Source organism: Atractosteus spatula, chromosome 17 (assembly GCF_055471065.1).
Source record: "Atractosteus spatula isolate fAtrSpa1 chromosome 17, fAtrSpa1.hap1, whole genome shotgun sequence".
Classification (NCBI taxonomy): domain Eukaryota; kingdom Metazoa; phylum Chordata; class Actinopteri; order Semionotiformes; family Lepisosteidae; genus Atractosteus; species Atractosteus spatula.
Genome location: NC_142722.1, coordinates 10172476 through 10184873, shown reverse-complemented (window position 1 = coordinate 10184873; position 12398 = coordinate 10172476). Strand labels below are relative to the sequence as shown.

General features: G+C 41.9%; 1 protein-coding gene across 1 annotated transcript; it reads left to right on the top strand.

Annotated features, from left to right (window-relative positions):
- The first annotated feature begins 570 nt into the window (after positions 1-570).
- On the top strand, positions 571-10708 carry pik3ip1 (phosphoinositide-3-kinase interacting protein 1). Its single transcript, XM_088936173.1, has 6 exons — positions 571-992; positions 1990-2118; positions 3103-3219; positions 5169-5345; positions 6134-6212; positions 8566-10708. The coding sequence occupies exons 1-6, from the start codon at positions 926-928 to the stop codon at positions 8771-8773; spliced, it is 777 nt and encodes a 258-aa protein (XP_088792299.1). The 5' UTR covers positions 571-925; the 3' UTR covers positions 8774-10708.
- The last annotated feature ends 1690 nt before the right edge of the window (positions 10709-12398 follow it).

The window sequence follows — 12398 nt, the reverse complement described above, 5'->3', positions numbered from 1 at the left end:
CAGAGAGCCGCAGTCTGTGCGGTCAAGTGCGCTGATGATAACCGCTGTCAGAACAGTTCTGACCTAGAGAACCGAAAGGCCGAGACCGTGATTAATTGCGACAATCAAAGCCTGAAGGAATAAAAAAAAAATTCTCTACCGTTACACAAGATAAGCCTACGTGTTTACTGTAGTTCGAATTAAAGATCTTATTTAAATTTTTCACTGTAATCTCCAAACTTACAAACACTGTAGCACAACGCAGTACTTAACTACAATCATTAAAAATGACCTGCAATAATTTGTCTAAAACAAATGTTGATGACCCACAGTGCAGAAGAAAGCCAGTTCTATATTCGTGTAGGAATATCTCAGTGGACTTTACGAGCGTTTCTATTAACAACTACTGTAGTTGCGTGAACGTTGTTCGTGGCCAAAGCTGAAATATTAAAAAAAAATCACCGCACATACAGTATAGTGGAATTTATATCTAAAGGGTTGTGGCAAATACTTACAAGTCCCCAAACCCCCTCCTTTTTTAGGACTTTGGGCTAGCTAAGAGGAAAACACTAACGTGGCAGTGGATGGTACAGGGCTAGGCTAGGGAGTTTCATATATACTGTACATGGGTTCCTTTGTGCACATTGATTTAAGGAAAGTAGAGAGACGAGTGGAGTTGTAGGTGCTTAGGACCTTGAAGTTTGAAGCCCCGGCTCTGCAGCTGCAGTGAGGGAGTTCCTTAACCCAGAGAGAGGCTGTTTACCAAGAAAAGCGCACATCGAAACAAGGGCTTGACTGCGTGCATAAAGAGAAGCAGCAGTGTGCTAGGACAATTTAGCACAGGCTCTTCACACACACACAAAAAAATCGTGCACGTTTTTTTAGAAGCTTTCTACTGCTTGTTTTATTCGTTTGCAGGTACATTTTGCTCTTATTGGCACGCAAAATGTTGTTCATCGCCCCGTTTCTTTTGCTAAACATCGCGTTTGCGGACGGCGCATCAGTTATCCGAGGTAGGTAGAGAACAGAAAAAGTGCTCTACGTTTCTTCAGTGATTTGTCCTAAACTTTTTGGTTGGTAATCGCATTGCATCTCAAAGCGATCGTTTCGATGATGCGACGGCGTTGCAATGCGTAATTTTAAAAGCCCTCGTTGATTTCCGTTTTTGTAAATGATACCGTCCCTTTAAATTTTGTTTAGATGTATTTCTTCCTTTCAACACAAAACAAAATGCTTCCATATTTAGTTTCGTGTTTTTCAACAAAGAAAACTTTTAGGAATGTTATTATTAAAAAAAACTAAAACGGCATAAAAATAATGTTCTACAGTTACTGATGCGAAATTTACACGTTTCTTGTTTTGCATTAATAATAAATGATGGTGTTATTAACACCAGTTTGTCAGGGTCTTAGTGATGGATATTGTACCATCTCGTTTTTGTTCCAACTGAACTCTTGATTAATTAAGCCTACTGAATCTTTAATTGAACTAATTGACTAATTTAATTCAGATTAGTTCCAGCTGTTGAATGCTAAGAGAGGGGTGGAAGTCCACAACAGCCCTGTGCCAGAAACTTTCAGATTCCTCCAGTTTGTTTACTGTTTTAAAGTGTAACTTTGAAAATGGTCTGTACAGCCCAACAGTTAACTAATAACAATTTAGCTGGTTCGAAAGCTACAGGAGAGCAGCTATTTTAAACCAGGTTGGAATAGTTCTGATGGCAACATTTCTTGGAATAAGGGGTGGATTTCTGAAAGCGAGGCATTAGTGTAGAAAATGATTAAAAATGAAATGTGGTTAATTAAGGGCCCAATAAGCTTAATTAATAATCAATAGGAGCTCATTTTCAACAAAAAGTAGAAGGCGCAGGAGTTCTTCAAAACAAGACTGGGATATACCATTTATAAAAAAAGAGTGATATTAATGACTTTATGTACATTAACAAGGGGATATCTTACTAAACCTTTTACTCTGAGGTATTGTCTTCACATTGTGTCCCTCTCTTTATAGAATGTATCCGATCTAATGGTACTGAGTACCGGGGAGAGAAGCAGACAACAGCCTCTGGATATCAATGTTTAAACTGGACACTTGTAACCAGAGACTACAACATAACTGCCCATCCCGACACAGAAACAGGTAAGACCGCCCAAACCCATCAAGGTAGCGTAAATGTGCAGAAAATCCAATCTTCGCTTTGCCTAATCCTTGCAAATTGTGTAAGCCTCTACAAAAAAGGTTTCAGTGTGACCACTTGGAAAGGTTATATGTGCTTGAACAGTAAATGTGTGGTATGATGGCCAAAAGCTCAGCATTGAGATTAATTTCATCTGTTTTTTATACATTCTCCTCTGTTGAATGTGTAATCGGTACCAAAACTGAAGTCTGACAGAGTGCGGTGGTCTTGCATCAAGCAAGAACGGCCTTTCTGCCCTGGTGTTTTGCTGAAGGTCATTGCGAAGACGTACTCTTTTGCCCTGTGCCTCTCACATGCAGGCCTTCGATCTTCTGATCACAATCCTGTCGTTATTGGCACTGTAGAAGAGTCAGTCAGTAGTTATTGCACAAAGCCCCTCTTCACAGTGAGCCCTGTCTCAATATGCTGTCCAGAAAGCAGCCACTGGCAGACCATGTCCTAATTAACTACCAAACAGGAGCATCAACAAAGACACACAAGGGAAGCTTTTCAGAGAGAAAGCAATGCTCGCCAGAGTTGTGGCTGTTTGGGAAGAAAAGATCGCTGTTTACAAAAGAGGAAAACAAAACAATATAATTAGGACGTAGGCTTATATAAGTACAGAAAGCCTTTTTGTTGTTCAGAGCTCTGGTGATTAAAAGGTGTTTTGTTGATCAGTGTTAAAAGTGGTGCAGTTTGCCTTCTTCTTGCCAATATTTCAGAAAGGTTTCATAACATCTATTTTCTGTGATTCTTGCAGTTCATTTGCTGTTATCAGTCGTCAGCGGTGCACAAACATTTTAGAGCCCTCTCTAATTTGGGAACGGCAGCAGCTGATAAAAGGGAAGGTGATTTTGTTGGCGTGGTGGCTTGGTGAACCAGCAGCTGCAAAACAAAGCTCGAACAAAGCGAAAGTACTTACACTTGCGTGTTTTTGTGTTCCTCAGGCGTGGGGAACCACAGCTACTGCCGTAACCCTGATGGCTCTGCCTTGCCTTGGTGTTATGTGATGAGTAACAGCAGTGAAGTCCAGCGACAGTTCTGTGCCTTTGAAATCTGTAAAGGTATCCTTTTTTTTTTAAATCAGCTCCGTTAAACGGCTATAGTCTTACACAACTGTGAACATACAGTAACGTCCTGAAATACTGCGGCAATGTCAGTGATTATTAAAAATCCCAGGGGATTTTCCCGAAAAGAGTAGGGGTGTTACCCCGGTGTCCTGGGCAAATTTCCCCCTGGCCTTTACCAGTCATGGCCACCTTATAATGCCCATCTATGAATTGGCTTCATCACTCTGTTTCCTTCCCCACTGAGAGCTGGTGTGTGGTGAGCGTACTGGTGCACTTTGGCTGCCATCTGCCATCGCAGAGGGGATCCCCATTACGTGTAAAGTGCTTTGAGTAGAGTGTCCAGATCATTGCTGTATAAGTGTAAGGAATTAATACAGAGGTATGCTGTTATCATATATGTTCCAATAATTCAGAACACTACCGTGCAGTGTTTGCAACAAGGTGGACTCAAATCAGATTATTATGAATGCTCTGGTTCCTTTGCTAACCTCTGATATAACGCCACATGTCATGGAAACACTGCTACATTTCTCACTGTATCACACAGCACCTGCGTGGCTTTAACACGAGGATAAAAAGCAGATTGAAAGGCCTCTTACTGGACTTGGAAGGTGTTTGTTGCCTTAGTTACTGCTGGGTGTCGCCAAATTAAAGGCGTCTGTCTACCCTCACAGCTGGTCATGCTAGCAAGGCTGCAGCCACCTGCTCTACTGGTGCATGCTGGGGAGCTTGGCGTCTCCGTCTGTGAGGCCGATGCAATCGAAGATGAGACTTGTCTGGAAAATGGGGGCACGCTAATTTATTTAACCCAGAAGACCACAGAGTCTGCTTTCACAAAAGGGAGATGAGGCAAAGAAAAAAACTGAGCTTGGTCATTGACATCCAGTGTATTTATCATAGCAGAAGGTTCCAGGAATCTATTCCTGTGTCTGATGCCTGTGTTTGGAGAAGGAGGCAAGTTATCGGACGGAAAAGGAAATGGGGGAACGCAAGCTAAACAACAGCAAGCAAAATAATTTGTTAAAATCATTCTCATAATACAGGGTAGGTTCCATCTGATAAGTTGGAACATTGTGGGAGCCAGACTCTTTGCAAACCCTCAAAAACATGCTTGCAACTTTATTTGATGTCATTAACCTCACATGAATCCTCAGTCTGTGCAGACAAGAGTTCACCAGGTTTGGAAACGATTCTTTCTTCAGCCAGTTGGTCTGGAAACAGGAGCTCTAGTTTCGTATTTGACAGGGCTCCGGTTGGTGCAGTTTGAGGGAGGCCTTTGTAAAGCAGTCTTTGTCTTTTGGAAGAGTTAGGCAGATAACCCCCATTAGACAATAACAAAAGCCTTTGCTTCTGCGCACCCAGAGAGCTCCCAAGAAACAAAACATGAATAACTAGCACTGCAGCTGCCACGGAGGACTTGAAACCACACCCTTTCTGCAGCCCTATTGGCTGACGTTTCCCACAGAGACAGTGTCCCATTGGCTGGCATCGAGCGATGATCTCATTTTATCAGTCTGAGACAGGCAGGGTAAACAACTTTTTTCTGAGAGGTAGCTAAACAGACCCTTCTGTTAGCAGTAGAGCAGATGTTGAGGTATTTAATAACCACTAAGTTGACTTCCTGCCCCTGACAGTTCAGCGCTGCAGTCATTTCAGTCTCATTTGCATGCAATTGCTTTTCCACTCAAAACTTGTAGTTTACAACTACAGACGAAACAGTATGGTTACGATTTCTATTCCAAAAACGTCAGGTTGACAGAAAAGCAGCACCCAACATTAAAGTGTTTCAGCTTTTAATTGAAAAGATCTGTGTGTATTAGTGACCTGAAGAACTGGAAGGAGAATATAGGAAACCTGAGAACTTGCATGTAGAGAATATGGTGCCACAGAGGTTGTACAGAGACAGCAGGATAAGCTGAGGTTTGTGCTTGGGTGTCTTGCAGTTCAGGCCACTCCAGCAGCAGTGACAGAGGGGTTCCGAGCCTCCTCCTCCAGTGAGCAGCGGATCTTTGAGTCGGCCGAGTCGCTCTCGTCCCAGAGCGAGGGTGCGGCCGTACAGCCGGTCATCGGGATAAGCCAGCGCTCTGGGCCCAAGCAGAAGAAAGACCTGGGCACTCTGGGTAAGCATCCGGAAAAACGTCGGCCTTCTCGCAAGGCTTCGAAACGCACCTAGATCTGGTGTCTCCGGGCCTACAGACATCCTCCCTGTCGAGAGGAGGTTTCTCTCGAGGAGATGCACGCATGGAAATAACATGCGAATGTTGTTCACAAATCCACATCTGGGGGATTAAAGCAAGATGACAAGTACGTTGCAAAAAGTAGCACAGGCCTGGGCGTAATTTGCTGAGCATTTAATGCTGTACCTGAAATATTGGAAACAAAATTATTTTATTTAAAGTTCCTAGCTTTACCAAAATGTGGTCTTGAATTAAACTGTTAAGGGTGCACATGTATTGTACATGCATGTTTTGGTGTTCCCTAGTGTACTCTTGTGGAGTAAACTCCACTTGACAGTGGCATTTAGGTTCACTGGATAGTCTAAGATGAATCACAAGGTGGATTGGTGGTATGTTCACGAGCTGTTACAGGCAGAAGCATATTGACTAGAACCTAAGAATGCAAAAATGCTATTATAGCCACTAAAGACAGAGTATTCCTGTGTTAGAATCTGTTTTTTTTTTACTGTACTATGTGGTAGTTGTGTTGAAATAAATGCAGTGATTACAGATTAATAAGCTTCAAGATGTTTCTACAGCTTGATAGTAAACGTGCACAAAGGATTATCGATCTGAATAATTTACTATTTAAAAACAGTAAATTTGTCAGTCATTGCCTGTTTTAGTAGGGTGGTACTTTACTGTGTTTGATGTGTTTCGAGAGCTGGTCTTGACAGTGGATTTTGTTCCAGGCTATGTGATGGGAATTCTCATGATGGCAGTCATCATCATTCTGGGCGTCGGAATAACCCTGGGATATTTGTACAAGAGGTTAGTTAGCCTCGTCTGATACGGAATTTTATTCTACTCTCTGTCTTTGTCAACTCCTTTTATAACCATGAACATACAAATCAGAACCTAGCAGTACTTATCGGGGAGAAAAAAAATTGAATGCAAGTTTTTTTAAGGGGCTTTTAATGGGTTGTCCATTTTCTCCTGGTGGTTTTTTCAATAGCAGTAAATTGGACTTGAGCTACCCTGTTCAGTACAGAAATGTTCACCTTGCCGGTTTGAATCTCCTTGAGTCGTGAATGAAGTTGGTAATGGAAGATCAGGAGGAATGATGGCGGCCAAATTCCCCTCCACCTCAGCTGCTCTTCTTTCACAATGAGCCCCTCTCTTCCACACATTCGGATTCTTTTGCACCTCTCCTCCAGCCCATTGCCTCCAGCTGCCTCTTGGTGGATATCAGTTTGCATGGGGGTCCAGACTGCCTTGTCCTCTGGCCAGGCGCCTGGCCCTCAGCATTTTCCTCACACATTTTCTGATTGGGCGTCGTCGTCTCCTGTGAATTGGGTTCCTAGTCAGATTTTGAAATCAGCCCACTGATGAGATAGATCCAATGGTATGCTTGTGAGACTGGGAATCTGCTGTCAATTGTGTAATGCTGCTGATATGGGACTGTATTTAGTTCAAAATTAAAATGCAGTTGCATTGGGTACACTATTACCCTGGGGAACAGCTTTAAAGCCTACAAAAACTGGGACTTTAGGATCCTGGCACAATATACAGTTGTGTATGGAAACAGGCCTGTTTGACTGAGTAATGATGAATATGCAGAAGATATCACTATCGCTGGGCACCAGATGTCCCTAGAAAAAAAATGGGTATCTTAAGTTTGGATAGAAAACCTGTTTAATGGCTATGTTTGAAGTATCGGCGTTTCTAAATAATGACATGATTAAGTGGCTTATGTCTTTGAGACAATGGTATCAGTCACCAGTGTGTGACGCTTTTATGGGTAAGCTGCTTTGCTGCAAGAAGCTGGCTGTTCAGCTCTTAATCTCCAGTCCTGTTTTGTGGCATCAGCAGAGATTCTATAAATGACAGAGCAGCTCCAAGCAGGACTTAAGAGCAACAGTGCTCCTTTAGCAAAAGGTTCTGCAGTGCTTGTTGTCAGCACAGCTCTGGGAGCTGAAGTGTTCCAGGAATGGGCATATCAGGTTGATTTTCTTGGACTGCTGGCAGGCTGCAGAGCACACTGCGGAGATCTCATGTTGTAGCATTACATAACGTATCCAAACCTGGCAGGGCAGTGCTTTGGAAATGGCATGTTCCTCTTTCAGAGCCAGACATTGCTGATGATGTTTCACATACAGTAGATTTTCTCTGGGCAGGGCAAGCATTTGTGCTAAGAGCTGAATTCCAAGTGTCGGCTAGTAACAGCATAAACATGGCTAGACACTGGATACTGTATGTGTATGTTAACAAAATGGATTTGTATTTGCACAAGTAGAAAATTTGTTTTAAATAGTTACACTCACTAAAGTTCAGTTTTGAGTACAGCATTGTATTATGAGTTTGAAATGTTTGTGGAGAGGAAACGTTTTTCTGTCATGATGTAGTAGTACTTCGACATCAGGTTGATCCGGTTCTGTCAATGTTTTAATAATTAATTGCCTTTATATAGCGCCTTTCCTCTCAACTGATCCCAAAGCATGTTACATACAGGAGGTTCACTTCAAAAACCACTAAAGTGCAGCACCTGTCTGAGTGATGTGTGGTAGCCAGTATGAACCAGTAGCCCCACTACACTGCCAATCAAGTGGAAAAGCAAGAAAATTTCACCAGCTGAATTAAAGGGGAACTTTTAAGTAGGCTGGATTGTACAATTCCAAAATATAATTAATCGAAGGTACCACGTGTAACAACATTCCCACTCAAAATGTGCCATGAGATCTTTAATGACCAATGGCTCACTTGAAGGACATCTCCTTTTACGGCAGTGTCCCAGGTCATCTTACTGGGACATGGATAAAGAAATTCTGGTGGAGAGGGAGAAGTTTCACTTACTAGTCTACCAACTGTTAGTATAAACTGTTTTTTTTTCTCAGACATCTTCTATCTCAGGCCTGGCCTTGACTAGCTTTTGAGATGTGATGAAATTACAAGATGAAAATGCTGCTATCCCGAGAGAATCCATGGAAAAAAATGTCCAAAAAATTAAATTAATGTACTGCAGTTATATTTCAACAAATCCTTCAAGGTGACTGCAAATCTAAACGAAATTGCTGTCTTAATAGGAAAAATGAAAGCTTTACTGTTCTGTTTGTGGCTTTAGAAGGGCAAATCGGAGGAATAAAGGATATGAGGTAAACATTGAGAACTATTTCTATGTTTCCAGGGGACGGGACTTGAAGAAACAACATGATCAACGGGTGTACGAGAGAGAGATGCAGAGGATAACCCTCCCACTATCTGCCTTCTCCAACCCTACCTGCGAGATTGTAGACGAGAACACCATCGTCATCAGCACACACCAGACCCCGGTGGAAGATGTTGTGGAGGGAAGCGACCCCCTCATGGGCCAGGCCGGCACTCCGGGGGCTTGAGTCGGTAGCTCCACCCTGGCATGGGAGCTTGGAACACGGGTCACCTGAGAAAGGCAGCCCCTGGCTTCGTTTTTTTCATTGTCTTAAGGCCCTGAATTCAGAGGGCTAAGACTGAAAGCCATACTAAGACATGTTCCGATGTAAATGATTTGGAAGTTGAACAGTTTTCTACTCTTTTTAAAAACAAAGAGAGACAAAAAGCATAAGGAGCAGACTGGCTTCTCAACATGAAATCACGGATGGAGCTTACAGGAGTGGGGCTGTAGTAAAGAGTGTGCATGAAATTCTTAATGTAAGACATTTTGTAAAAGACGGTGATGGTCTTCGATTATTTTCAGCTGCAGAATAAGTATAATTCTTGTTTTAGCAAATGTTGTCTTAATCAAGAAAGACAATGGATCAAAGTGTTGTTTTATACAGTTTAATGACAACGATTGCTTTTTGTTCTGTTCAAAATGGTATTACTTTGTAAAAGACAGGTTCAAGCTGAATTGTTTTTCTTGTGTAAGTGCTCCAAGTGATGTTAACACGTTACATTTGAATTATTTCTCCCCCAAAGGAGCAATGGGGCAGATCTCTGTCCTGTCCCAAAATACGCAACAGAGGCTGTAGCAGCACTCGCACAGTGCTGAGCTCTAGGAGATAAATGGGGACCGATTGTTCATTTGCAGAATAAGCTGTTTGACAGTCCCACTGAAAAGTCTTTTGTATTTTTGAACTTTGGATAAAATAAAAATGGAAATGACATGCATGCACAAGAGAAGAAAAACTGGCTTTCTGGGGGTGGAATTCTGACAAAGTGGGATTTTTAAAATTCAAAATGGAACAAAAAAAAAAGATTTAAAAATCAGCCTGCAGACACTCTTAAAGCTACAGCAAGTGCAGCCAGGAAATGACTATTTTATATTCTCATTGCGCATAGTTCCAAGTTTTTGGATACCTGAATGTATTTGTTTTAATGGAGCAACCATCTTTTTATTTGTATCTTGACAAAGTGCCCTTCTTCACCTTTCCACTTATGCTAGTCATTTCAGTGAGGAAGCAGTGGTTGTTGGTTCACAGAAGAATGGACTGGTCCGTTACGATGTGTGGTGTAGCTGACATTTTGTGAAAAGTTTGAGAAATTAACAAGGCAACAAAAGTTGCGGCTCAGAATCATGGCCATCTGCCTTGGGGGCTGTATAGAGTAACTGGGGGGCAGAGTAAAAGAGGTCAGGGAGGCCATACTCACCACAAAATGGAACAAGCCAGGCTGTGCCTTTTGTAATTTAGTTAAAGCTCAGTTCCACTGGAGCATGACATGACATTAGAAGGACAAGATTATATGGGGGAGCTCAGGGCAAACAGTTTGGGGGAAGATAAAAAAAATCATGTCAAGTGAGATCTGTAGCTTAAACTGAAGTGACCTACATCTCCCACCCTAGCTCTGTGAAACAGCTGTATGCAATCAGCATGGTGTACTATTACTAGATATTTTATAACTGAAGTTAGATTAATAAAAATTAAATGCAATTTCCAAATGTGATACCTTGATTTTTTTCCCCATTGTTTACAAGCCCACTGTTCTTCAGGAAGTGTATTTTCTTTGCGTTTTGTCTAATATATTCATCATCCAAAGATTTTCTTTTTGCACATTATTGTAGGACATGTATGGTAAGAGAGACGATACCACAGACTGTTTTCTGTGGAGATTATTTTTTACCAGGAAAAGGGCCGTTTTTTTCTCTGTGAACCTTACAATCGCAGGCTTCTCGCACTATCTACAACCTTCCCCTCATTCTGTCCTGGAAAAACTGAACCTTTACTGTACTGCTAGTCCAGTAAATACTGTCACTTATTTGTTTAATGTTTAAAATATACCTCAGTACTTGCATTTGTATATTTGGCAGTGTTTTACTGCTAAGAAACAAAAAATAAATGTGCAGAAATTAAAAACTGCCTTCAGACTTGTTTTCTCAAGGAATCTTCCATTCATCTCAGCCCTGGTTCCTGATCAGATATTTTAAGAAATCTCTGAAAATGTTTGGTCCTGGCCTACATGAAACAAAGCAACCATCTCCCCTAAATAGGAATGTGACTTAATTGAAATTGAGTTTTAATTTAGTGCTCAATGCAATACCTAGATCCAATCTGGTCCTGGTGACCCAACGCACCTGTTGGTTTTCATTCCATCCCTTTAATTAGATTAATTAAGACTTCAATTAAGAGGCTACTTAATTAGAAACAAAATGCAAATATTCCAGTCACAAGTTTGGAATTTTATTTCACTTAGAGAATAGAACGGTTTAAGCTTCACGTTCAAGAGCTGAGAACAAATTAATCTCGTTAGTACGAGGTCAGTGAAGGGTTTTGATTGTGTAACAGCGGCTTGGCTGAAATGAAAACCAACAGGATTGGGAACAACTGCTCTAGCTGGAAAAGTGGAAATGCTAGGCTTTCACTCAACGTGAGAGAGCTCGAACATCATCAGGGTGGGTTGGTATGAGAAAAAGAAGGACGACGAACCTGAGCGAAGAGTTCCTGAAGCTGTTAGCTTGGCATTCTGATGATGACCTAAATGCGATTTGTTTGTGGCAGGGCTCTTGGCTTTAGTTTCTTTAAAAGGATGAAATGTGGACTGTTCAGGAGACGAATGGTCTCTTCCAGAGGTAGACACTGAGGTTTCACTGGGTCAGCTTTAACAGAGGTGATCTTTTATTCTGAGCTTTACTGTGATGCTCTCCTCTCACCATTCCTGACCTTGTATAGCGATACAAAGGAACAAGTAATAGGTTTATTCCATGCTGAAAAGAGAAGAAAGACAACGCAATGTTTCGGCTGTGGAGCCTTCTTCAGGCCACCTGAAACATTGTGTTGTCTTTCTTCTGTTCCTTTGCAGCCTACGCAGCTCCCCACCTGAACTACTTCATTGTACAGAGACGACTTCTCGCTTAACAAACACAAGCTGGGCGGTGTACAGTGCTGTGCAAGTGTGATACAACAGTCAGTATCACCCTCTTTTTCCTGGGAGTTTACTACTGCACTTCCATGCTCACCGCCTTTCGGGGAAAAAAAAACAAACACCTGCTTCCAGTTGTGCCAGAAAGATCTGCAGCAGGTACATCTCCACAGGGAGCTCCCAAGCTCCGGCCCTGATGTCACAACACACGCCTGGTTCCCTTCTGTGGTTTTTTAACTTTCGTTGCACACTGGCATCTCGGGTCACTTGCATCCTGTTCTTGAGTGGGGGGCTTCCAAAACTTGTCAAAGCATTTTCTTTTTGGCAAAAAAAAAGTACACATTTCAGTTTGTCGACGGCAGCAGCGAAGGTGCAGTATTAATACATGCATGTATAAGGTTCAAGTATGGAGCTGTGCCAGTCTGTAAGACGCATCATGACATCACATTATTTCCAGATTAGGAGTAATTGATCTAAGGCAGGTACAGTACCACAATCTCCTGTCAACACCTTTACTTTGGAACATTTCAGTTATACGAAAAATAGAGTTCAAGAATGGACGTTGGAGGGGTTAATTAAAAACAGAATTAACACCAAATCATTTTTTTCTCCAGGCTTAGTCTCAGACACAGTTATAACAGTGGCTTGTTTCATGCTTCTCAGAAGTATAGTACACTAAATTATAAC